This window comes from Ostrea edulis, chromosome 7 (assembly GCF_947568905.1).
Source record: "Ostrea edulis chromosome 7, xbOstEdul1.1, whole genome shotgun sequence".
Taxonomy (NCBI): Eukaryota; Metazoa; Mollusca; class Bivalvia; order Ostreida; family Ostreidae; genus Ostrea; species Ostrea edulis.
The window spans coordinates 29,687,715-29,715,698 of record NC_079170.1 but is presented as its reverse complement, the minus strand read 5'-3'; the positions used below and the strand labels follow the sequence as shown (position 1 = coordinate 29,715,698).

The window sequence follows — 27,984 nt, the reverse complement described above, 5'->3', positions numbered from 1 at the left end:
TACACATTTGAATTTTGTCATGGGATTGTTAGGTGCTGTTCGTTTTGATGAGAAGTAATACATATAAATAACCATTAGAAAGAAACTTTTTAAATTACCTAACTATACCTATACATCAATAATTACAGCTTGATAGGTAATACTGCATCATTTATGCACATATCTCTAATAGTAACAAATCGAACGCATCGTTGATTGCGTTTACGTGAGTTGCCAGTGTGGCGAGTTGTTTTGGACACCAAAGTCCTGTATTTTCATGATTTATGATCAAAATGTCAGGACAAACGGAGAGGAAATCGAATGGTCTCGTCGATCCACAGACTGCAGGTATAGAACATCGATTTTTGGTTTAGAAGTATAGTTTGAGCTGGTCATTTCGAATTTCCTCGAGAATTGAGCGTTAGTTTAAATGATTTAACTGTGTCCAAGTCTCATCACTTGAAAAATGATGATCCTGCATTGTGAACACACATGAAAAATATTTTGTGGAACTTGGACCATATTTCATCTGTTATTTTAACGATAGAACCTGAAAGCTATGAGGTGTGGCAGTAGCTAAGAGAAACAGCCCTGGGATAATAAATACCCTTATTGAAAATTTCTACATTTAATATTGCTAGTTTTATTTGATTTTAAATCTAGAGGAGTTCTAAGACTAAGTTGCTTCAGTATTATTCAGTATTAAAGCCTTCATTTTTTTATTCATTTTGAATCTTTTGTTTACTTTTGTAACTGGCAAATGAAAACATCCAATTATAATATTGTGTATTCAAGTTTGTCTAATCTCAGTGAGATTCATCGAGGCTGGATATTTGGACTGAAGAGGCATTAGTCCAAATATCCAGCCTAAAAAATAAAGGTCAAATGGACCAAAGATTTACATTGGAATACATTGGAAAACTCTTTCAAAATCATCTCATTTTAAAACCACACAAAAGTGATATCATTTTGAGATTAATATGAAAACACAAGGACTTGTCACATACATATAATTATATATATACAATTATATATATACACACATATACTGTACATACAGGGATTTATCTAGGTTGTTTTTACTACCGGTAAAAGGTACCTTTCCCCTTTGGCAACAAATGGATATTTCCCCTTTCACAGATAAAAAAATCCCCTTCATTTGTAGAAACTTCACAAAATTGTATAAGAATTTTTCAACAAAATTTTTTTTTATATATTCTAAGTCAATTTCTATAATTGTCAGACTTAAAATACAGATAAAATGAGTAATTAATCAATTTATATGGCTGTTATAATCTGTGGATATTATATTCCATGGATGTCCCTCATCCCCATCCCCTGGAAGCTCATGACTGGATTTCTCAAAAATTCCCCTTAAATATAAAATGGGTTGTAATATCTAGATGCTGGATAAAACCCTGACATATTGTATAGGGCTGGCACAGTTTCAAATATTTTTGGGTCAAGTCGGTTCTAAATCTTTTACTTCGGGTTTGGGTATTTTGGTTCGGGTCTATATAACTATTTTAGAAATCTAATATACAGTTAAAATCAAAAAGCTTTATTGTATTTTGTTACAATAATTACTCAGGGAACGTGGACTGTGGTTTAGACTCGACATCCATGGTATTAGAAACAGCATTGTCACTTCTACTCGTTTCCAGTGCATGCTTTCATTGTCTTTCAATGTTTTGTCATTGACGATGTTGATCCTGTGGCATATTTTAAATGCGTCCGACATATTTTGGATACTGAGTGTCATTATTTACAGTTTTGTCCACAATGCCATCCTTTTATAATTGATCAAAATACAGTCACCTTTGAGGATTTTGATGACATTTCATTTAAACGCATTTCTAATAATGATTCTATTTTAAAAACCAGACCGGAACCAAAATATGGGAAAATAGAACTAAACCCAACCCGAACAACATGACCCGCGGTTTTCGGTTATTTCGGGTACCCGTTGCAGCCCTAATATTGTAACATTATAAGAGAGGGTATTCAGACGCCCCCCAACACCCCTCCTCCCTTCAAGAGAGTGTATTTACATGCTAATTGCAATCATGTATTTCTTCTAGCAATGCACATATCTAATTAGTAATACACATATTTAATTAGCAATACACACATCTAATTAGCAATGCACATACCTGATTACCAATGTGAATGGATTAAACTCTCAATTTCCAACTATCCCCACTGTTGCCTGAGACTAGCAGTCAGTCGGTACATATAAACTGTATCAAATGTGAGACCTGGTTAAAGGATGTCATACTGTAACAGGAATTACACTCAGAATATAATACATTGAAATTCAAAAAGTCATAATGTAGTGTCTGTTGTTTACATTGATTTCTTAATTTCATCAGTTTTATACAGAGAAAAGGACATTTTTGATACAGTTCATTTTTGCTCGGTATTAGTAGGGTGTGGGGTGGGAACTCTTCTCCTTCAGAGTTTGCCAAGCTTTTTGGTGCTCCTACATCACTAGTTCAACTGTTTCCTAGATAGGAGGGCACCGGACTTGAGTTTGGGACTGTTGCATGGATAGGAGGGCACCAAACTTCAGTTTGGGGACTGTTGCCTGGATAGGAGGGCACCGGACTTGAGCTTGGGGACCTAGATTCGAGTCCCAGTCTTGAAGTGATCGCCCTCTCTGTTACATGTACATGTGTACATATTTATTTTTTGTAACCAATATTAAGCAATAAAACAAAATAATAAAAGCATATTATTTGATTTTGTGTCCCATTCATGGCAGTCACAATGCGATTTATATTCCTCTGCGAGAGGGCATTCTAAGTTTTAAGAACTTGTGCTTAATCCTTTTGTTATAAAATCCAGACAATAAAATATGTTCAAATTCAAATCAAATCCCTCTGCTTTGATAACACTTTCCCAGTAAAACTCCTTCAGAAAACATACAAATATATATATATATATATACATTCTTTGGAACACTCGGACATTATTTGTTGATTCTCTATTTTCAGACACCGGGTCATATCTGAAGTATTTCAGTTTGATGACGTTGATGCTACAAAATGCTGTCTTCATACTGATGATGCGATATGTACGGACTCGTCCGGGCGACATGTTCATGTCGACCACCGCTGTGATAATGTCCGAAGTACTGAAATTCCTGGCATGTTTCATCATCATTTTTTTTAAAGAAGGCAGTCTGAGGGCATTTCTTTCTCATTTGAATGAGAACATTATAAAGCAACCAATGGATTGCTTAAAGATTTCCGTACCGTCCATCATATACACTCTGCAGAACAATTTGCTTTTCGTTGCTGTCTCAAATTTGGATGCTGCAGTTTTTCAGGTAAGTTAAGATTATATGAGAGGAGCGCTATATATATATATTACTAAGAATAAGGCATTGTCGGAACCCATGGGTTTCCTCTTCGTATGCAGTTTAACGGAGAGAAAAACCAGTGGGCCCCGACGATGAGAATAAGGGTATTTGCTTCATATTAATGATTTATTATTAAAATGTTATTTAGTGTTATTAATTTATTGAGCAATATGAGCTGTAATCGGCGGCAATTTTTTAATGCAGATTTTATGGAATTTATTATTTTGTCTTCACTGGGAAGAGGGTGTCTGATGGTTACAGTATTTTACTTAGCATACAATTTTAGTGTAAACTTGTCAAATGCAACCCAGTGGTGTCTGTTTATCTGAATTCCCCATCGCTCTGAACCTCCTTATCTTTTGGGGAGTCGTACGGAGATAACTGGGAAGCGGGTGTGAGATGCTACAAACAAGTTGGTATCAAAGATGGAATCAGAGGCAATTGTCTGTTTCTTTTGTAAATGCCTGCACAAGATGTTTACTTAAGTGATATAGAGTACTCATCCCCAATGTAAATTCTATACTGATTTAACTTTAAATTGACTTCTTTCTTCCATTTTTCTTGTCTGAATCAGTCAATTTAGACTCGAGTGTTGTTTCCCCGATATGTTTCAACATCAACAGTCGTTCGTGCATGTGCAGAACTTCTTGTAGCATTTGACCAAAGGACACTTTCATACTGCATTATCATCATACAAATATTGCAAAAACCTCATACAAATACTGTCTTTGCAAGACAAGTAATTATTTAATTTCTAAATGACTGTTGTTTTATCTTCATTGTCAGTTTCATGATTGGAGTATAGGATGTAGACTTAAAGTTACATTTTCGAAATAGAATTGCCACTGATTAACGATATGAAATATCAATCAATCATTTGGAAATAACAAACTTAAAATGCGTAAATGATACTATTTGTATCATGCTACATCATAGTAATTTATCTCTTAAAAGTTTCCTACTGTATCCGCACACCATTTAGTCATTGTGATGTATGTAAAACAACTTGATGCATTTGCTCGGGCTAAAGTCATAAACTAGAATTAATATGAATGAGCTTTTTGTAAAGGCTAAAACCAAATGCAGCCCAGTAGGTTTTTTTCTTTTGTTACCCAGAATCTATCCCTCATACATTTATTTTTGATTAAATGTACACAACATGCTATATACTTGCCTTCTTAGTCACAAATGTACTGTAATCAAACATTATTATTAAGCTATTCAATTTCTAGATAATTAATTATTCATGGAATGCAAATGTGTTGTAGTACAAGCTTGTGAATGGCGTCAGTGTGTTTTTATCATGTATTCCTTGTTGTACAATATTAATTATGATTAATTGATAATAATTAATTATGATTAATTTATGTAGTCAGGCAGGAAAATCCTGCCATGGAATGGAAAGGATCTTTTTTTTCTTTTGAAATTTTGAATGGATTATGATTTGAATATTACCTGTCAAATAAGATAATGTAGTACTATAAATTTCCTTGAATTATAAGACTAGAGATATGTCCATAGGACATGGATACCTGGCTGTAGTTTGTTAGAAGTGAGCCACATGTAAAATTCAGAAAGTATGCAGTTTAATGAACGCAGTCTTAATATGCAAAATCAGAATTTGAGGTTAAGGTTGATTGGAAGGTTAAGTGGAAAAAAAACCCACAGGAAATTCTTTTTTAGCCGAGTTGCAACGAAGTTGAACTCGGCTATTGGTTTGGTGATGCGGCCGGGCGTCAACAAATGGTTTCCGGATGATAACTCAAAAAGTTTACAATCTAATCAAATGAAACTTTGATATATTGTTGGGTACCAGGTAAGGAAGACCCCTATTGATTTTGGAGAAAAAAGATCAAAGGTCAAGGTCACAGTGACTGAAAATAAAATGAAAATTTCAGAAAAATTTGGTTTTGGGATGATAACTCCGAAAGTTTAAATCCGAATCAAATGAAACTTTGATATATTGTTGGGTACCAGGTAAGAAAGACCCCTATTTATTTTGGAAAAAAAAGGTCAAAGGTCAAGGTCACAGTGACTGAAAATAAAATGAAAATTTCAGAAAAATTTGGTTTCGGGATGATAACTCCGAAAGTTTAAATCTGAATCAAATGAAACTTTGATATATTGTTGGGTACCAGGTAAGGAAGACCCCTATTGATTTTGGAGAAAATAGGTCAAAGGTCAAGGTCACAGTGACCGAATTTAGAATAAAAATTTCAGAAATATTTGGTTTCCGGATGATAACTCAGAAAGTTTAAATTCGAATCAAATGATACTTACAGATATTGTTATGTACCAGGTAAGGAAAACCCCTATAGATTTTGGAGAAAATAGATCAAAGGTCAAGGTCACAGTGACCGAATATAGAAGGAAATTTCAGAAATATTTGGTTTCTGGATGATAACTCAGAAAGTTTAAATCCGAATCAAATGATACTGAATGGATATATTGTTGGATACCAGCAAAGCAAGGCCCCTATTGATTTTGGAGAACAAAGGTCAAAGTCACAGTGACCGAATATAGATTGAAAACTTCAGACAAATATGCAGGCAACGAAATTAAGGGGAAATACTCGCTAAATGCGAGTTCAAAATTGAATTTGCGAGTAAAAAATCACAAGTGATCGCAACTTTTTGCGAGTGAAAAAACCCTGATCTTTTCCCCAGATTTCCTCGGTTTATTGGCTGTACTTTGAAGTTTACAATAATTTTGTCTTGTGCAAAAGCGTTTCGCTTTACAGAATGAATATACAAGTATTGAAAAAGTAAACGTGGATCGAATAAATAACTAAGGCCAAGGTCATCTCATCAGTCAGTGATGTCGAAGATGGCCTACTTCATACACACTTCGGACGTCTCAGAGACGTCTGATTTAAATAGCAAGCATATTGATCTCGTCTGTGTATACATGAAACAACACATGACAGTGTGCCACCGTTTCACGCGGTGTCCTTCTGTACTCTATAGTCAAACACTTCGAGTTTGCAGGGTTTTCTTTTCAACTAGAATTTTTTTAGATGAAATTTCCAAAAGTTTTGAACATATAGTTTGAATTGGCGCAAACAGTCTTCAAGATTTCAATCCACATGATGTTGTAAATAGGTGGTAGATCTCTGGACAGCGAGTACGCCGCACAAGTGTACCCTATGACCCTCACCATGTATGTTGTCTGATAATTCATTGAATTTTAAATGAAAGAATTCGCAATCTTATTTTTATTATTGCACTTTAAAGGAGATTTTTAAAAAATTTCCCAAAATTTTGATAAGGAGACATGCTTGTTTTCTTAAATTCATGTAAAACAGTAATCGATTGAAAAATGCTGGTAAAAGCTCAATTTTGCTAGTTGGAAAATAATCCACTAGCTAAAATTTGCTAGTGGTGAAAAAAGTTAATTTCGATCCCTGATATGGTTTCTGGACAGTAACTCGAAAAGTTTAAAACTGAAATTAGTTCTTCACAATTATAAATATGCCACATCATTCCTGACTTTACAATGTATCCCATGCAACTCGGCTTATGCACCCCTGGGTGCATATACTGATTTTTTCAAGATGAATCTGTGAATGAAAATATTAATTGATGGCATCTTCAATAGGTTAAATTGTGAAAATGAAGGTCATGTGAGAGGTCAAGGTGAAACTGTCTTGCTTTTGTGAATGAACTTTAATGAAATTGACCTCAGTAGGTTAATCAAATTTATCTAAATACAAAATCTAGAAATTTGAGATCCAGGTTATATGGAAGGTCAAGGACAATAATATCAGGTGCCATCATGTTTTCACGTAGATATACCTGTGTATAAAGTGTGATGACTGCATCTCCAATGAAGATATTAAATATTAAAGCTAATCCAGAAATATAAGGTCAATATCACGCTGAAGGTCAACATTAGTGAAATTTGGACCTACTTATAGGCCTAGTGGTTTTGTTCTCAGGCCAGTAAAAACTTTATACATTTTACATGGACGGTCATAAAACAAATGTCAATATAAGGTTAAGGAGAACTGAAAAGTACATTGCTGTAAGATATGCAATGCAGAAAATGAAAAAATCAAACAAGGAGTTGGTGTGGATGCTGAAGTAAGAGGGGAGAAAAGCAAATTAAGATGTACTGTTAGTTAAAGGGGGGGGGGGGTGAGGGGGGGGGGGGGGGGGGGGGGGTGACATCATTTGGAATAAATGATTGTTTGATGTATGAAACTGAGAAAGGATTGAAGTGACCAGGACTTCTATAGGTCAGCTATCTGTCTGTCTTATTCTCTGACCTTATCATGTTTATTGTTGTCAGGATGTTAAGGGAAGGATCAGGAAACTAGCCTTAAGTACATGTGTAACTTAGAAGCTACATGTTGTACACAATACCAAAACACATGTGTCCACCTCCATCATGCAATCCAGCTTCATGATGACTACTTTTGTTCTTGATTTGAGCGTAATAATACTTGTATTGTGTAGATTAAACATGCTTGGGTATTTTAATGATTATATTGTTATAGATTGGATGTGTAGCAAATTGATCATGATGATAATCTAATAGAAACAACCATTTCTTTTGATTCTGATAGTATAGTTACTGGAAGATGTACATACATGGGTATTTAACACACAGATTTCGATTTCTAAATAAAAAATTGCTAAGGAAAACACCCAATATTTATCTTTAGATTTTCATGTCATCCTCTGTATTCAGTGACTGGGGCAGTGAGTGTACCTTACATTATTCACACCTGATGAATGATACAAAACAAACAGCATTGTCAGACTGGTACAGTGTGAAGAATGTTACAGGCTACCTGAATTTCAGCTAATTGCACAAATACCAATGAACCCCGAGAAAAAAGGCAGGGGACAAGTCCACTGACACATCATTAAGGGTCAACACGAGACACAGAATCATTAGCATGAATCATGTAAATCATAATTATCCCTGGAAATTTAAAGGGAAATAACTCTTGAAATTAAAAGGAATGGATATTAAAGGGTAGATGTTCACAAAATTACATACCAATTTTTGGGGCAATTTTAAAAACCTTAACCACAAAATTTTATGCCCATAAAATGAATAAAACTATCTGTTACTAGACCATTTGCTTTTTTAGTTTTTCATATCCAGAAGTCAGGATTATAACTAACCAAGTGGATTTCCCTTTTTCAGGTGACATACCAACTAAAGATCTTAACCACAGCTCTCTTCTCTGTCATCATGCTCGGCAAACCGCTGAGTCGCCTTCAGTGGGTGTCCCTCTTCATCCTGTTTTGTGGTGTGGCTCTCGTGCAAGTCCAGCCTACAGACTCGTCCCAAAGTAAAGTCCCCGTCAAACAGAATCCCTGGCTAGGTCTTGTAGCTGTCCTGGTACAATGCTGTCTGTCCGGATTTGCTGGAGTTTATTTTGAGAAGATCCTGAAAGGAACCAAACAGTCCATCTGGCTCCGAAACGTCCAACTGGGTATCATTGGATCCATAATCGGATTCGTCACCATGGAAATCAACGATGGGCAAAATGTATCGGAGAAAGGATTCTTTTTTGGGTATGATTACGTGGTCTGGACTGTCATATGCTTGCAGTCATTCGGGGGGTTAGTCGTAGCAGTTGTTGTGAAGTATGCAGACAATATCCTCAAAGGATTTGCCACGTCAGGTGCAATTATCATATCCTGTATAGCAGCCATTTACTTTTTTAACTTCCACCTGTCCCTGCAGTTCTTTGTCGGGGCGAGTCTGGTCATTGTGTCTGTGTATATGTACAGTAAGTTTGTGCCACCAAAGCCCACGACTAGCCCCTCATCTACGCAGACTGTTTGATATCAGTGACACATTAAAGTTGAAGTAGATTGAATTTAAAATTGGGATCTGTACATCACAAAGGTTTTTATATTTATAAATTGGAACATGTTCATGTGGTATATATATCAATGTATTTTGAGTTAGACTAATTTTTCATTCAAATTAGATGATAATTTAGTTGTTTAAGTCTGATATGGCAGTTTGGGACTAGGGAATTGCTAGTGTTGCACGTTTTACCGTACTGGAAATTACATGCCAGTATGGAGAATATTGCAGCTTCGGGTCATTTTTACTTAGCTTTGTCTAAATTTCTTTCTGTTGCTAGCTCATGCTACTGCACCCGTTACCTATTCTGTCAGCCCGATCATTGAATACGCTGCCTTCATTTTTTGTTTCTTTATGTACCTGTAGTCCCAATAACTTGACTTTGGAAAATGTTTTGTTTGATGCATACTCGACCCTCCCCCCCCCCCCCCCCCCCCCCCCCTTCCCCCTGAAGATCTAGACTGTATGATTATTCTCTGAGTATGAAGTTGTTTATTGTGAATATAGAAACAGATCTGTTAGAAAGTTTATGATTTACGATGGTTGCTTTGATAACTGAATTGTTTGTAAGGTAAAATATAGTTTTTGTAGGTAGTATTGTTAACTATATAGAGACTTTGATGCTCTTTGATCTCCAGTTTTCAATCTGGATCAAAACATAAAAAGGCAAAGCGTATACAATGTATTGATTTAAAGAGCAGTGATAGCATTATATATTCAGCAAAATTTTTATTGAAGTTTTTCGTTTTAATTGTTAGAAAGATGATTTTACTGTGAGGGGATTGATTTTAGGAACAAATATAAATTATCACAGAGTTCGGCCCAAACGGGCTAAGCCCCTGTGGAACATATATATTCTTTCTTGCACATCAGTAGTATCGCACGACTATTTGCATGTACATGTATTTGTATATATGTAAACCCAATGCGTATATGCTTTTTTTGTACAGAAGATGTACTTGATAACAGTATTATACTTATTAAGGTGGATCAGTATGTGACCTAAATATTACAAAATGAAAAATGCCCTGGATATTGCTTCTTTCCTGCCTACATTTATATCTTCATGGGTTTATAATCACTACATTCTGCAGTTTGTAAGTTTCAGACTTGGCCTTTAATTTGGTATAACCATTTATGCTTTATTTCCTTTATTGTCTTATTCATATTAGATAATTGATGATACTTGGACAATCAAATTAGTTTAATTTATTTTGTATGCAATGGTTAACGGATCCACCTTAATATTTGTACACAATCAGCTTTGTAATTCCTGGCTCCCAGTATTTTGTTGCCATTAACTGTGTATTTCTGAAAAATATGTTAATTAATTGTAAGAAATTGCATTATAACATTTTTGCTTTGATACAACCCTCTTCCCCAATATTTAATTAACTGTGATTTAAATGAAGGCACATGCATGCTATATTATCTTTACAGTGATGTATATAGATTTTATCGCTGTAAACACGCATTGTTACATGCTGTACTTATTTCCATGTAGAATCCATGTAACTTCGTACCAGCGGACTTGAAGTATATATACGTAAACTAATTTCATATAAGCCATATGCAGCTCAGCAGAATTTCGTACCTGCAGACCAAACCAGAAGTGATAATCCATGTGGAATTAAATACGTCTACAGTATTTTAAAACAGTAATTTTGGTGTCAAATAGTTGCATTAAAATGTTTGTTTCGAAGTCAGTAAGAATATAATACAGGGGGTGTTAAGATTAATGTTAATCTCTCACAATAAAGTTATAGGGAATGATGGGGATGAATAGAAAGAGATCCTTAATTAGTGATGTGGTATGCCCTTGTTCTATTTGCAAATACAGTAATATGGTAAAGGGTGACATTTCTTGAGTTTTTGTTAAATTTTGTGACTTCAAACTGAGTGCCCATCTTTAAGGCTTTAACTTAATGTTGAGTAATGTGAAAATCTATCAAGCTGTGCACATTTTGATCAGATACTATGTGGGTTTACTCTATAGTCATGAGACAGCTGATACCATAAGTTGGAAATGAATTGAATGGAAATTAAACATAAATTATGTGTCTTGCTTTTGTAGAAGAAATAGAGAAGCTGTGTTCAAAATTGAATTGCTATCATTTTTTAAAGTAGAGTTGGTGCTGATATTTATGAATAAACAATCAGAAGCGCTGTACATCTTAGATGATTACTTAGAATTTAAGAAGCAATCATTCGTCTAAGATGTATAATCCCCATGTTGCATGTATATTCTATCAATTATATGTTTGGAAATACATGTATATGGCTGCATGTTTTTTTAAAGTATATTTTAAGTTTCCTATTTTATTTGTACATAGAGAAAAAGTCCACTGGATTTCATAATTTGTTAATGATTTTTTTTAAAATTGTGAATGCTGATCAGTTTTGTAAAATGTAGATTGTGTAATGAACCTGTGTGTTTATGAAGCTATATGTAGATATCAAATATCCAGAAACATTCCATTATTGTGTAGATATAATTATCCTGTACCAAGGAATCACAGACTGACCCATCAAATTACAGCCCACGGTAAACGTGTCATACTGACCCATCAAATTACAGCCCACGGTAAACGTGTCATACTGACCCATCAAATTACAGCCCACGGTAAACGTGTCATACTGACCTGTCAAATTACAGTCCACGGTAAACGTGTGTCAGACTGACCCGTCAAATTACAGCCCACGGTAAACATGTGTCATACTGACCCGTCAAATTACAGCCCACGGTAAACGTGTGTCAGACTGACCCGTCAAATTACAGTCCACGGTAAACGTGTGTCATACTGACCCGTCAAATTACAGCCCACGGTAAACGTGTGTCAGACTGACCCGTCAAATTACAGCCCACGGTAAACGTGTGTCAGACTGACCCGTCAAATTACAGTCCACGGTAAACGTGTGTCAGACTGACCCGTCAAATTACAGCCCACGGTAAACGTGTGTCAGACTGACCCGTCAAATTACAGCCCACGGTAAACGTGTGTCAGACTGACCCGTCAAATTACAGCCCACGGTAAACGTGTGTCAGACTGACCCGTCAAATTACAGTCCACGGTAAACGTGTGTCAGACTGACCCGTCAAATTACAGCCCACGGTAAACGTGTGTCAGACTGACCCGTCAAATTACAGCCCACGGTAAACGTGTGTCAGACTGACCCGTCAAATTACAGTCCACGGTAAACGTGTGTCAGACTGACCCGTCAAATTACAGCCCACGGTAAACGTGTGTCAGACTGACCCGTCAAATTACAGCCCACGGTAAACGTGTGTCAGACTGACCCGTCAAATTACAGTCCACGGTAAACGTGTGTCAGACTGACCCGTCAAATTACAGTCCACGGTAAACGTGTGTCAGACTGACCCGTCAAATTACAGTCCACGGTAAACGTGTGTCAGACTGACCCGTCAAATTACAGTCCACGGTAAACGTGTGTCAGACTGACCCGTCAAATTACAGTCCACGGTAAACGTGTGTCAGACTGACCCGTCAAATTACAGCCCACGGTAAACGTGTGTCAGACTGACCCGTCAAATTACAGTCCACGGTAAACGTGTGTCATACTGACCCGTCAAATTACAGCCCACGGTAAACGTGTGTCATACTGACCCGTCAAATTACAGCCCACGGTAAACGTGTGTCATACTGACCCGTCAAATTACAGTCCACGGTAAACGAAAAAGGTGGCGTCACACTCCCAACCATAGCTGTAGGTCCTGTAGTGGCAAATTCTACCTTTGAAACTAAATTTGAAAGTCCACAATGATTCATATTTTAAAATGCATTTTGTTTCTTATCTTCAATTGATAAAATGGAACATTTCTGTAATTCCCTAGTACAAATTAGTGCATGTTATATCTAATATAATGTATATATATATTGTACCAACTTCACCAAGAACTGTGGACTGTAATTGATTTTGAAATTTTAAGAAAATTTAATTGTACATTGTATATTTAATAGGATGAATGAAATCCAACTTAATTTATTGCTATTTTTATGTCCCCAGAATCAAAGATCCGAGGGCATGTAGTTTTTGGTCTGTCCTGTCTGTCTGAGACCAAAAACTTTAACCTTGGTCATAGGAGGTAAAGCTTTCATATTTAATTTGTGTATTATTTGTGGCTAGACCTTTTTATTGACATCAAATTCTTTGACCTGGTGACCTTAAACCTACTAGTAGAAAATTTGATTGTAGGCCATACCTTTCAAATTGTAAGGGGTACTGCTTTTATATTCAGCATGTGCATTTCTTGTGAGAAGACCTTTTTAATGATACCAGATTCGTTGACCTTGTGACAGTGACCTAGTTTTTGGAAATTTTAAAAAAAAATTAACTTGGTCAATACATATCTTTACACCTTTTAAAAGAGGTAGACCTTCATATTTGGTATGTGTATGCCTTGTGGCAAGACTTTTCCATTGACACCAACATCTTTGACCTCGTGACCTTTATATTGATGTTTGACCTACTTTAAGAAAATTTGTTTATAAGCCATATCTTTCAAATTGTAAGAGGTAATTAAGCAAGAGCAATTTTGTGAGAAGACCCTTCCAATTTTGTTGACCTTGACCATTGACCTAGTGTTTGGAAATTTCAAAAAAAAACTGCAATGTCTTACAGTTCCACTTTGTTGTAACCCGGGGGCATCAGTGTTTTATTTAGTGTAAAGTATTAAACATTATATTTTTTGTAACGTACAAGAATAAGGCTCACTAACCATTAATTTTAATCCCATTATTCAGACCTGTAATTTCAAATACATCATTAAAAGAAATGTGGAATATGCAAAATAAGTTTAATAATTTTCAAAAGGGAATTATTAATTTACATATATACTATGTACAAGGACATAAATACTGGTAATTGCATGTTCCACTAATGTCTTTGAGAAGGTAAAAAAAATTCTGTTTTTTAAGCTGTTTGGATTCAAAAAGTATGGACTGCATCAATCACACATCATGCTCAGTCGTTTTGTAGGGTATTCCAACACGCGTACCTGTGAAGTCACTGTATGCACATTTATCTATCTCTCCAAAGAAATTGTTTCTCAGGTCTGATAACAATTTGTATTGTTTTATTCTTCTCCTCCTCAATTTAATTCCAATCAAATCACAAGATGATGTCCGATGTGATACACGAGACCTGATCCCTATAAATCACACCATGTGGTATTATATAATGTAGTGTAAGTTTTCATTTGTACGTAAAATAAAGGTATGTTGTCAAATGTTCAATTCTTGTAATTAGGCCTTGGAATTCCAATTATTCTCATTAACTATTGAATACCATAGATTTTGGAGATGAATATATTTATACTATTATAAACCACAGCAATGATTTTTGGCGTGATGTTTTTCAATCATGGTTAGCAATGATTCGAGTAATGGATGAAAAGTACTCCATGCAAAAACTCAGTTCTGTTCCAGTATGGCATAACACAAATATGTGTGTTGGTAATAAAGACATTTATGTTAAAACATGGTATCAACATGGTGTGAAAATAATTGGAGACTTTTTAGATGAAGATGGAAATTTTTTATTACTACAAGATTTTTCACAAAAATTTAGACTAGCAAATGTATGTACAATGCAATACAACAGTATTACCAGTACTATAACTAAGTTTTTAAAGACTTTGTCTGTTAAGAGATCAGATGTTAAAAAAAATTGTACACCATTTATTCCTTTTTACTTTGAATTTATACTGTTGAATGATAAATGTTCCAGAGTGTTATATAATATGATAAATAGTAATGATCTCATACCCAAATCAATTCAAAATTGGAACACTGAATTATCTGTACATTTAGAAGGCAATGTTTCTGTCAAAGAGCTGTTTAAAGTTTGTTTTAAAACAAGTATTGATACCCAAGTTCAGTGGTTGCAGTACCGAATTCTTTACAAGCTTCTTCCTACGAAATATTACCTCAAGAAAATCAGTATAATTTCAGATGACTGTTGTTCATTTTGTAAAGATAATGAAGAAACAATGCAACATATGTTTATGTCTTGTTCTTATACTTTAGCACTTTGGAATAATCTTAGCATGCATATTTTCAGAAAAACATCAAAAAGAATTGGTTTTAATGTTAGTAATGTTATTTTTGGTGAAACACCTTTCAGTTTGTGTAATAAAGTTGTTAATTTCATAATTCTGTATACCAAGCAATATGTTTTCAATTGTTCAAAGCAAAACAAAATTCCTCATATTACTGGGCTGATACATTATCTTTCTTTCAAATACAAAGTTGAAAAATTTGTAGCAATTAAATCATGTGAAGTTTTGAAATTCGACAGACTTTGGGAAAACTGGAAAATTATTTTTGATCTGTAACCTAGAATAAGAAGTATTCTACCAATAATGCTGAACTAGTAGTGTGAAAGAGTGTGAGAATGTATAAAATGATTAATATGTATCTTCATTACTATTACTGATGATTATGTGAATATGAAAAAAGAATAAATTATAAAAAAAAAAATAAAAAACTATTGAATACCACAGGGTTTTGACACAATCTGAAAACAAATATATACAGTTGAACTCCGATATCTGAAACATCGATATTTCAAATACCATGGATATGTCAAAGTGAGTTGGAGGTCCCAACTACAATTTCTTTTCAAACCCTCAGATGTAAGTTTTTCATCGAGTTCGAGATTTGACTGGGCGTGTGTGAATATTATATATTCTCCCACTATATTATATACTGGTTTTTGCTCAGATTGTGTCAGAACCCTGTGTTGGATGCTAATTAAATGTTCACTCCTGAAGTTTACACTACTTGCAGTCTTGTCAATTTCATTGTATTTAGTTGCACTCAGACCACCTTTATTTTGTGATGTCATTAATCATACATAGACAATGAAATACCTTGCAATTGTTATAACGACTCATTCTTGGGAGTGAACAACCTTAAGCATGTTGTCTTAGTCTGACAGATTGGATAAGTAAATGGTGTAATGTTTACACTATAAAGGATCAGAATATGCACTCTGGGACTTTGCTCATCTGTATTGTAATTTTCTCACCTACACCAATTGTATATCTATATGTTGAAGATGAATCCTTAGAGGAAACAAGTGGGAATAAATAAACTGTATTAAAGGACTTGCAGTGTTTATTTTATTTCTTGTCACTGCCACGACAGTGATATGCATTCAGGAAGGGGGGAAATACAACAGACCAGGTCGGGTTAAGACCCGGGCCCCCAAGAATCTCTCATCAGGTGCTCTACTGAGCTATCCAATATGCAATTTCCAAGTTACACAATAGTTCTTTCCCTTTGTAGAACTCTTATGCACAGTGAGACGCAAAACATACTTTTGTCCACACGCGGTGGGTACAAATGCGCTTCGCTGCCTTCACATAATGCGTATTGGACCTGTCTGACCGCCACACAATGTAGAAATCATGATGTAACATTTGGGGATGGATATACATGCATGTGTCTATATCATTGGCGAGCTTACTAGTATTGTATATTTTCAAGGATGAAAACATTTTAACGAAGGAGGGATGTAGTATTTAAGCCTACAAGGACCATGGGCTGAATAGCTCAGTGGTTAGAACACCTGATTAGTAATGCAGGGGTCCCAGGTTCAATTATTGTTCCAGATCATAATGTAGCTTATAGTCATGGGAGTAACTTGTAGCCGTCACCTAGGAGAGGTTCTGAAATTATACCAATCTATATGATCAAGGTCAGGACCAATGGGGTTAGTTGGCCTTGTTACACATTGGTAATTGCCATCATTGCTGAAAATTCTAAGGCTGTATCTATATTTCCAGTTATCTCCCTTGAAATATTGAATTAATAAAATTTCCCCCCCGTTTTATGTTAAACCCTAGTCCAAGTTGATACCCCCCCCCCCCCCTACCTAAATACCCTTCAATCTGAAAACAATATATGAGAAATGGGCATAAATCCTACCAATGAGCGTAGAGAGCTTTCCTCTATAATACAGGGTACCATTCAAAAAGAACTCGGAAGTTTTGTTTTTCAAATTTATTTGGAGTAATCACAATGAGATATCACAATGATGCACATGATAGGCCAAGTTAAAACTATATTTGTTTTTCGTGTAAATATTGAACACTCTACACTGTCACAGAATGTAGTCATATTTCATTAATTGTTTGGTAGGTATAATGGAAAAACAAACATAATTTTATCAAAGGTCTTAACAACAAAGCTTAGAAAGACTTGGCCAATGCTTCAACACGCAGAGAAGTTATCCAACAGTAAGTAACCCACAGATTATATCCGACAAAGAGCTTACTACATGAGAATCAATTCTACTCATCAACAGATATTAGTTAAACCTACAAATTGAGCTGCATTTCCTTACACAAGGTAGAAATCTGAATTTTTAAAAATTTTCTTTATAAAAATATAGTACTATTTTATAGTCATTACATTATACACAAGTCACACAAAGAAAAAGTCAGCATGGATTTTCACACACATTTTTTCATCAGAGCTTAATACTTGCAGATACAGTAATTCTATCAATCTTTTTTTTTTTTTTTTTACTTTTTAACACATGATGAATACAAATTGCTAGTCAAACAAGCTAATGTTTTCATTATGTTCATATATGCATTAAGACACATTTAATACACAGCTATCTACATTTATAGTACATACACTGAGGTTACAAAAATTAATTGAATTTAATAACCAAGCAATGATAAATTACACATCAATATCTTTTATTATATTCAAAGTTTTATAAGAATACACATGTTATTAAATGAAAACCATTGGTCAACTTTGGGGAGATAGTCACACAGATATCTGATTGAGGTATTTGTTACTGCCTAGCGATAACTTCACTAAATAAAGGGAAAACTAGTCTACTCTGAAATCTTCCATACGTCTCAAGTCCTTTGTGATTACAGAATTAGTTTGTTTTCCCTTATTTCACAACAATGCTCATACAAACTGAACATTTAACACAGCGACATGAAATAAAATTAAAACATCTTTGTACAATTGAACATAACTACATTATCATTTTAACAATACACATTGAAATTTTAAAATGGTGTGTTCGTGAAAACATAATGCTCCCAACAGAGATATGTCCCTTGGTCTCTATGAATTACACAATGTCCCTGAAGCGACATAAAAAGAATCCAGGTTTAACGCTGTAGAACGACAGACCAACAGAAATGCCTCCCAACATCTCGTCTCAGCGCAAAAGGATAAAAAAAATTCACAATAAAAACTCTTGAATTTTCGATAATTCTCTACAATTCTACGAATCCATTCTATGTTCTTGATATACATTGTACATCTTCTTCATGTGTCTGGTGATTACTTAGCGGACTTGTACATGCTAAAGCTTCTGCGACCCTGATAAACGGCTGTGATTCCAGTTTTCTTCACACTTGTCTTTAAAGGACTGGTTTTCCCTGCAATGGAGTGCCTACTTTTGGAAATTTCTATAAAGAAAAGAGAAAATACTAAGACAATTTATATGACAGGCCCTTTAGCCTTAACAGTCACTCAAGGAGCAAGCTTGAACTCTGTGTCACTGTTCAGCTTCTGGGAACATGAGTTTTTAAAACCATAAATGCAAGATTATTCTTGAAAGATTTGAAAAGCATTCTAATCCCATGATTTAGGCTGACAAATTCTATGTTGCCATAGCAGAACCCCTGACCCTGGGGTTTTGAATTTTACCAACCTCTGACCTAGAGACCATAATATATATGTGATCCATGAATTAATGTATATGATCCATAAAGTTGGGTAAATATTTCAAAACCTACTGGAAACAGTGAAAAAATCAACAAAGGACTAAGGTCCCTAACAGTCTAATTTGGCCCCAATGTTGACAGCTATCAATAATCAATAAATAGGAGTTTTGTTTCTTTAGTTGGGTATAATCATATACATGTAAAACTAATTACAAGTTTAGCAACAAATTCTGAATCTTCTATGCACAACATCACAAACATGTGGATTCCTCTTCATAATTCAAATGTATATGTAAGCTACAATCTAGTATGTTTCTATGCAATGTCTCTCCTGAAAATGTGGGAGCCATGCCTGAACCACAATACAATTGAGATAAAAGGCCAGTTAAACTTAATTAGTAGATTATCATCCAGGGTCGCAAAAAAATATGAGGCGGGTGGGAGGATTTTATTTTTTAATTTTTATTTCCTGAGAAAAAAATAATGATAAAAGGCATCACATACAGTGTTAATCAAGTTAACATTCAATGAAATCCTTGGTAATTCTGTGACTTTAATCATTCAATCATGTCACTGGGAAGGAAGTAATTTTTGCGAAAAAAAAAAAAAACCCGGGGTGGGCCCTTTTTTTTAGGGGCGGGGGATGATGATAATCTATCAATCAATTTTAAATGGTCGAATAAACAATTTATTGCATGAATGTTTGGGAAATATGATTTTTCTTGGGTGAATAAATCTTCATATCTCCCTCACTATCATGCAATAAATGTATATCACAAAAGCCAATAATACAAAATTCATACACATGTGAAAGGACAATTTAGGATAGGACACAATGCTGCCCAAAGTTTCACATAAATTTCAAAATAGACATAAAATCTTGACAACTTGATTTTTTTTCAAAATGATGCCTAAGTAAAAATATATAATCATGATCATGCATGCAATTATTTAAAGCCACACAATATTGTCACAGATTTGAGCACGTTTAGGGTTTCAGAAGAAAATAGTTGTTTTTTGTCCCCCCCCCAATTTTATGTACATTTTGCTTTGGAAAACACGGAGCACGCATTTTCCTCCGTACCATTTTTATACTGAAGTTGCAGCTGATACAGGTGTACAAGATATGTAAGTTTGAAAGGTACTGGTAAGGCCACACCAATTTGTAAAATAGTTCTTCGGATTTTCAAACAAAAAAAGTGAGGCGAGAGGGCGAAATTATTTTACAAATATTATTTTTAATTTTGGAGATAAAAATTATGAGGCGAGCGAATACAAGAAATATAAATATTTTTAATTGAATTAAGTGTGATTTTAAAAAGCGGGCGCCTAAAAATAAAGATCTAAAATCATCAGATATGACTTGTTTACCACATAAACTTAATATTTTTCAACTTTGTTGATATAGTTTACAATAAATAAGAAGTATTTCAGGTTTCAAAGACTTATTTTCTTTATACCTAATACATGTACTTTGCAACATTAACTGATAAGGTATTTTTGAAGAATTTTATTTAAGTTTCATTTCTACAAACTTTCGATTCAGAGATATGCATATTGCTAGGGACACATCCAGTTTTGACATTCATTGCAAATGCAATATCCATTGCATCGCTTTGAGCATTTTCTTGAATTTTGATATGACATCACCAAACCTTTTGTGAAGTTGTCGTTAAACTGTCGGTCCGGTTTAAAATAGTCATCGATCAGTACCCCTTGCTTGTTGTAAGAGGCGAATAAATGGGGCGGTCCTTCAGATAGGACTGCAAAAACTGAGATCCTTGTCACAGCAGGTTTGGCACGATAAAGATCCCTCAGTGCCATAAGCGCTGAGCATAGGCCTAAATTTTGCAGCCCTTCACCGGCAATGGTAACGTCTTCACGTGAGTGAAATATTCTCAAGAGAGACTTCAGTCAATATATAGGCTAATCAAACAATCAATCATACGCTATCAATGTTCTCTAAATAGTGGCATCGAATAGCGCTTCAAAAGTTTCATCGGCTTCCAGTTTGATTCCAGTATAAGGAACAACTTCCAATCCAGTGTTATGAAGTATCTTACATATTAAGATAGACATCATGAATAACTTAACCGTATTACACTGTTAGGAAATTTCTCGAGAGCCCGCGCTTCTGTCATTTGTCAGCATATACATCAAGGTTATTTGTGCGCTTGTTGTAAAAACTAAAAAAAATATTTACGGATATTTTTGAACACGCGGGCGGATATTATTTTTTGATAATATTATAATTTGGATTTGTTACAAATAGAAGCGGCGAATCCGACGAACTAGATTACAAATTGGCATGGCCTAAGCAAGGGTATACTCATATTTTCTAAAGCAATATATGCTTCAAATTTGTCAAGTTTTGGTCAAAAATTCAGAATTCCCCAGTATAGTTTTAACATGTGACATATTCCAAGTTAACAAGGTCACAACGACCTTCTTGTTAACTTGGAATATGTCACATGTTAAAACTATACTTATCTCAAAATAGACACAATCTGGATTTCTAAATAATGATTTTACTGTTTTGTCCATGATGACTTCTCAAAATAGGGACCATATATCATTCATTATATGGATTCTTGGCAGGGTAAATGGACTGGCATTCCCTGTCAAAGTTTATATTCTCCCTTGCCTAACAGATCGAGGATAATTTAAACTTTGAGAGGGAATGTGAGTCTATATCCATATAACTAATATGTCCTACTGCAGAGTGATCAAATGATCTTTATTTTACGAAACGTTTTTAAAAGTATATATATAGATCTATCAAAGTCATTTTGTATTCCCATCTATTCTTGGCAGGGAACATGGCCTCATATTCCTGGCTTGTCATCCAATCAAATGCCTAGATTTTTTTCTGCAGTAGGACAGGGCCCCATGTCTAATCCAGATACACATGCTTTGTACCAGAAACAAATCATCGGATTAGGCAACATCCGGTATAAAGAGCACTCTCTGGGACAGAATTGAATGTTTAGTGTCAAAAGTCTTATGCACAGTCCAACATCTAGATGCTGTCCACTTTCGTTACACCGACAGTTTTGTGATTTTATTAAGTTGTTTAGTAGCAAGTCTCATATATTTATGAAGTGAAGATTAATGCATGATTAAGCAACAACCTTCACCAAACCAATCACGTTAAAGCAATTTCTGGCATTAACTATATACCCACTGTGTTCCTTTCTGATTACAATACTTGCTTACACGTCACAAGCTCTTGCTAAATACATGTATATTACATGTAAACAAACCTTTCCTTGTATGATTTCCTGTGCTTGTCTGAGAAATGAAAAATTATATCTTTAAACAATAATTTTGTTACAAAGTATGGTTCTCTCTAATGCATTAGTTCACAGGACAACACTACCAGTGTATATTCTCTCCATAAAAACTTGGTATTACATCGAAGACGTGAGAATTTCTATTAATCCATTATCATAGAAAGGAGCGTTAAATTTTGATTACACCAATTCTGATCTCAACAAATTTTAAATACATTAAAATATTTTGAAGTACATGTATAAGGTTATATGCAACTCATGATCAATTGTGAGCAATATTGATTTTCAGAATATTATATATTGAGGGCAATATGATTCCGATTAAATTCAATATATTAGCAATGTGGTAGTAATCAAAGAAATGGTTAACATCCAAACAAACAATTATTTAGTCTATGAAATTATGTATGTAAGTTTGACCTTGACCTTGAAAAACAAGAGGCCTCATCCTCTAATCAGTATAATCATGATTACTAAGTTTGATGATCCTCACACTGTTTTCATCTAGCCACAAGATGCTGATAGCTTTAATACACAAAACAAAACTTCTATAGCATTTCGACCATATTTTGCAAAAATAGATTAATGTAAAAACAACTCAGCATTATGGCACCCGTTTTTACCATTCAGTTTTTCAGTGTTTGATCTTACCAGAGTACGTGAGACAAAAGGAGAAGCAGACATGTTTGCTCTCTGTGAGGAGGTACTGCTGGACTTCACCAAAGAACTATAAAGCATGCAAAAAAACAACAAAGATAAAAAATAAAACAAAAGTCAAACCATGTAAGGGGCGAAATCAAAAGATCAATGTTGGATAAGAATCTAAATTCAAATACTTAGGGGGAGGTCAAAAGATTGTTGTTGGATAAATACTTAGGGGGAGGGGGGATCAAATCTCCCGTTCATCGATTACACTTTAGCAGAACAAGATGTGTTTGTGAAACACAAATGCCACCGATAATGGCCAATTCCGAAGATGGCCAAGGTCACAAGGGCAAATATCTTGGAATCAGTAGAGAGATCTAGTCAAAAGAAATGCTCATGTACAATATGAAAGCTCTAATATTTACCATTTAGAAGTTATGACCAATGTAAAAAAAATTTTTTTTAAATAGGTCAAATGTCAAGGTCAAAAGGTTCAATACCAATGGAAAGGTCTTGGCACAAGGAATACTCATGTGAAATATCAAAGCTCTATCACTTACTGTTCAAAAGTTATTAGCAAGGTTAAAGTTTCAGACAGAATTACAAAATGACAGACAGGACAAAAACAATATGCCCCCCGATCTTCGATCTCAGGGGCATAAAAAGGAAAAAGATAAGTGACTGTTAAAAACCACGTAATAATATTACATTTTAATGAACATTCAATAGTTTTAATGTACATGTTCATTTGCGTATAAAGAGTAGAAAAGGTATACAGAGTTATTCATAATTGTATGTTTTTACTTGTTAATCGATTAGTTTCAACATTCATCCTATTTCATTTTAAAGGGGGTGGGGTGGGGGGTGTCTTGGTGAAAACTGAATTTAGTTTTTTTGTGAGACATTGAACTTTTGATCTCACCCTAACAGCATTGAGTACACTTCTGTAGTCTACACAACATCGAGGAAATCCTGACATATATATAACATAGACACCTTATCTGTAATATTCTATTTCCAATAGAGCGTCATATAGTAAAGTTCTTACTGTTCCAAATTATCATAACTTTCTTGACAACAACAAATGTTTCTATGACCGAAGAATCAAACCTTGGTTGAGGCAGAGCACTGGTGGAGCCGCTTCGCGTTTTCTGAGGAGTCGGCAGAAATGATTTTCTCTGAACAGAGGCAGGTGTAGAAGAACTAACTGAACTGAAAACCCAACAATCACAATAACACAAAATCAGTAACTATCAAACAAATCAACAAACACAAATCAGTAACCAAACAAATCAGTAACTATCAAACAAATCTACAAAAACAGAATTGTAAAAACTGGGATATTTTTCACCCTTTTTTCTTCTTTCTCCCCCCCCCCCCCCCCCCCCCCCCCCCCCCCCCCCATTTTCAGTAAGAAATTTAAACAGGTATATCTCTTATAATAGTATTTACTGGCAAAGGGTGAATTTTTAAACAGGAATAATGTTGAATATGCAACTTTTTAAGGGACATTTAACATTGTTAAAACATCTCCATACGAGTGAAAAATTCTCGAGTGGGACATTAAACAATATACAATCAATCAATCATACATATATAAATTAAATTTAAAACAAAATGGGACGGAATCAATAAAGAATTTTTTTTTTGTATTTACTGCATCAGGGTGAAAATTTCCCAATACCAGGTATACAAAAAGAAATACTAAGTCAGTAAAGCTACAACTCAACACAGAGAGGTCAGTCTACATGTACGTGCTAGTACATCTACTACCTGAACAGAAAGTTTGTTGGCCATGCAGCTACTTTTCAATCCACAAAAATATACAGTGAATATGATTGCCAATTTTTCTTTCTCAAGTCGCAGATGACATAGCAACACAGAAATGTTTAATTTTTATTTTTTTTTAAAGATTTCCACCTTCTTTAATACATGACAGTAGAAGTCTGTTAATTTACATGGACTAATGGGTATTCATCAACAGTGTTCATAGCATCAAAGACATGATAAAAAAATTTATCCCAGTTTTCAGCATTGTACAGTAAAACATGGTTACAGTGAACATGCTTATAACGAATTCATGCGTACAATGAAGTGATTTTGATTTCCTGTAGTATTAAAACATATTATGAACTCAATGGATGTAGAAAAAAAATTTGTTTATAATGAATCAAAATTGTTCATCCCCAGCAGTTTACTATAAGCATGTTTACTGTAACTGTTGCTATCAAAACAAAACAATGAACCAATAGAACATATCGTCAGCCTTACTTAGATCGGACTGGGGTGGTAAAGTCATGTGACAGTAATTTGGGTTGGACTTTTTTGTCAGGCTTCACTGGGGTGCACACTTCTGGATTCAACAACATCTGTTTGTTTAAGGCTGGCTTCGCTATGAATTAAGACAAACAAGGACAACAAATTTACTAAATGCAGTGTTAAAAATAAATTTTCCTTTCATATCTCCTGATACATTATGATCAACAATGAACTGCAAGTTGAGGACATTTCTCAGAGAACTATAGAGGCACATTTAGGAATGGGTTAAACTTTGTACATAACAGTCACTGATTAACAAAAAAAGTGAAATATTTCTATGGAAGTGGTTACCTACACCAAAAATCAAATTGATACAATTTACTGGATCTAAAACATAATGGAAGCTATATTTTGTAGTTTGTACCTTCACATATGATACATAAATTTATGTGTCTACTTGATAACTTGCAAAAATAATTGGAGCCAAAAAGGATTTTATCTGGTGATTATGCACTTAGTGCCTGGTATATCGAAAAAGCTAAAAACGAGGGGGACATTGATAATGTATGTCAAGGCTTTACCTATTCTTAAAAACACAACCCCAAGACATACTGTTAGTTTTACTAGGTTAGATATTTTCTTCACCTTTCTCCATTTTGCCTGAAACGTTCGAGGAATTTGGCAAAGCCTTTAGTGGACCGACTTTACTTTTAACTTCTGTTGTTTGTGACTTTATTGCTGGCTTCTGAATACTGCTGGGCTTCATCAAACTTAATCTGGTGGAGGGTCCCTTTCTGGGTTCTACAGTTGCCTCTTTGCTATTCTGTTTGATGTTGGTAATGCTAGAAGGTTTCATGCTTTTTGGGATCCCTGTAGTGTTTAACCCTAAAGACTTTCTGTTACTGGTATTCAAACTCCTTCGTGCATTAGAGGTAGGAATGGCCTTTGACTTCCCAACAGATACACTGGCTGTTTTAGTGATTGATTTATTGCTGACTGTGGTGAGATTTTCATTTGATTTACTGGCAGCACCTGGGGGTTTTAGCATCGAAGGTCTCTTCAACCCAGATTCCTTTTTGGAAATCTTCATCATAGAAAAAGAATTTGAAAATTGAATATACACCTGACAGAAAGAAAACGGTTTACACTTTATATATCCAAGAACTTAAAAATTCCTACATTTAAGTAATGATTAACAATTTTAAAAATTTCACTGGGATATGAAGTAGTACATTCATTTAACCCAATCCTGTAAAGTCCAAAGGGCTTCTCAGTAGATTCAATCAAGTACCACCCCACTTCAATTTCATTTGATCAATCTCACTGCTTGAACCAAAAATGCATATGTACATGTATATGTAAATACAAACAGTGTTTACACTAATTTGAAAGCCAAGTCATTATGACCCTTTGAAAAAAAAATCGGGAGGGGTGTGTTTGTGTGTGTTTCAAAGAGAAATTCAGAGGGTCAAAAGTTACATTTCATAACACTGCCATAATTATTTTTAATCATTCACTGATAGTGAGCCAGCACTCTTGCACATCTTCTGCATGCTTCATTATGTTGCTTGTTAAAGAACAATGTCTGATTGATTGTTGCTTTTTTTTTTAAGACCAGCTCTCTGCTGAGCTTGTTATTACCATCTTTAGTCCTTTTGTGTTCTGCAGCTACCCTTTTGACCGCCAAACTGTAGTAAAATTACTGGAGTGACAGTCCCATTTATTTGGAATTACTCTTCTGTTTAGATATGGGTAGGTTGTTCCCAAATTTTCATAGCAAGTGTAGGATTTTTAAGGGGTCATTTTGACACGAAGATTTTTTCAGGAGGTATTATTTAAATTTCTATGTGTATTTTATGCACAGTAATGCATTAATGTAAACAATGTTCAAAAACTTCATTGGAAATTTAAGCTATTTTGTTTACGGATGTTTGTATAACAAAATGAATACAGGTGACTCGATGACTCAAACTTCGATCTTTCGAAGTTCTCAGTCTCTCGAAGTGAAGTCATGGTCCCGATTTTTTCTTTATATAACAAAACAAATTTACTATCGATCTCTCGAACATTCAATCTCTTGAAGTTCTTGATCTCTCGAAGTGAAGTTGGGTCCTGTAAAACACATTTCATTGTTTTTCACTCTCGATCTCTCGAAGTGGTGGTAGCGTATACCCACCGTTACCCAAGCGTGTAATAATTCCCGCTTGGGCCTTACCTGGATTTTTTTGAATGACGGATGGTAATTAGGTGTTTACATAGTTGACACATCGACGGTGCTTCTTTGTGGAGGTGACACACTTGCGTATATAATTGGCTAATTGGTCAGTTTACACCTTGCACTGGGGTTTTGAGTGGTGATGATTAAAATTATATATAATCCGACTATGAATAAAATCTATAATTTGTTTTGACGCGACGAGAGAACAAGTTTTATACATAATTTAGAGATCTACAGACTGTTAAATTTCTCGAGTTTGTTCTTTGTGTAAAGTTACTCTAAAACATCATAACACTGTGCTGTATAGTTTGCGATAGTAAAGCGTCATCGGAACTTGGTTTTGTATGCTCATCTAAGCATGATTAAAGAACAAATAAATATATATATTTTGAAATGTTTTTATTAATGCAAAATAAGGTTTTTTATTTTGATATCAAAGTACCTGACGAATATGAAGAAAAACATGTCAAAACGATATCATATGATCTCTTTGGTATACATTTCCAGTTACTGTAAAATCTGAACCATACTGGAAGGCCTTCAATTTCCGAATTTTGATCTCTCGAACTCTCGATTTCTCGAAGTTTTATCAAGGTCCTTTGAACTTCGAGTTATCGAGAGTCACCTGTATTATAAATGCAGGCATAATTTTTCATCTTGATACTCC

The 27,984-nt window shown here is 34.7% G+C and overlaps 2 protein-coding genes across 5 annotated transcripts in view; one reads left to right on the top strand and one right to left on the bottom strand.

Annotated features, from left to right (window-relative positions):
* The first annotated feature begins 176 nt into the window (after positions 1-176).
* LOC125654946 (UDP-galactose translocator-like) lies at positions 177-16,305 on the top strand. Its single transcript, XM_048885059.2, has 3 exons — positions 177-327; positions 2,976-3,310; positions 8,501-16,305. The coding sequence occupies exons 1-3, from the start codon at positions 264-266 to the stop codon at positions 9,146-9,148; spliced, it is 1,047 nt and encodes a 348-aa protein (XP_048741016.1). The 5' UTR covers positions 177-263; the 3' UTR covers positions 9,149-16,305.
* Positions 16,306-17,187: 882 nt separating this feature from the next.
* LOC125655981 (G2 and S phase-expressed protein 1-like) overlaps positions 17,188-27,984 on the bottom strand; it is a 21,694-nt gene continuing 10,897 nt past the window's right edge. Inside the window, exons 8-13 of one of the 4 annotated variants that reach the window (XM_048886528.2) lie at positions 25,745-26,183; positions 25,112-25,232; positions 23,951-24,052; positions 22,847-22,922; positions 22,166-22,193; positions 17,188-18,644 (exon numbers count right to left, since the gene is read on the bottom strand). In XM_048886528.2, coding sequence (XP_048742485.1) covers positions 18,517-18,644; positions 22,166-22,193; positions 22,847-22,922; positions 23,951-24,052; positions 25,112-25,232; positions 25,745-26,183 — 894 coding nt within the window. In that variant the 3' untranslated portion in view covers positions 17,188-18,516. The remainder of the gene's footprint in view (positions 18,645-22,165; positions 22,194-22,846; positions 22,923-23,950; positions 24,053-25,111; positions 25,233-25,744; positions 26,184-27,984) is intronic. The other 3 variants (XM_048886532.2, XM_056143928.1, XM_056143929.1) reach the window with 3 other exon arrangements.

Excerpts from the sequence above, each read along its gene's own strand:
- LOC125654946 (XM_048885059.2), top strand. The coding sequence starts at position 264 with ATGATCAAAATGTCAGGACAAACGGAGAGGAAATCGAATGGTCTCGTC. Across the intron at positions 328-2,975 it reads CGTCGATCCACAGACTGCAG|ACACCGGGTCATATCTGAAG; the intron begins GTATAGAACATC and ends CTCTATTTTCAG. Across the intron at positions 3,311-8,500 it reads TGGATGCTGCAGTTTTTCAG|GTGACATACCAACTAAAGAT; the intron begins GTAAGTTAAGAT and ends TCCCTTTTTCAG.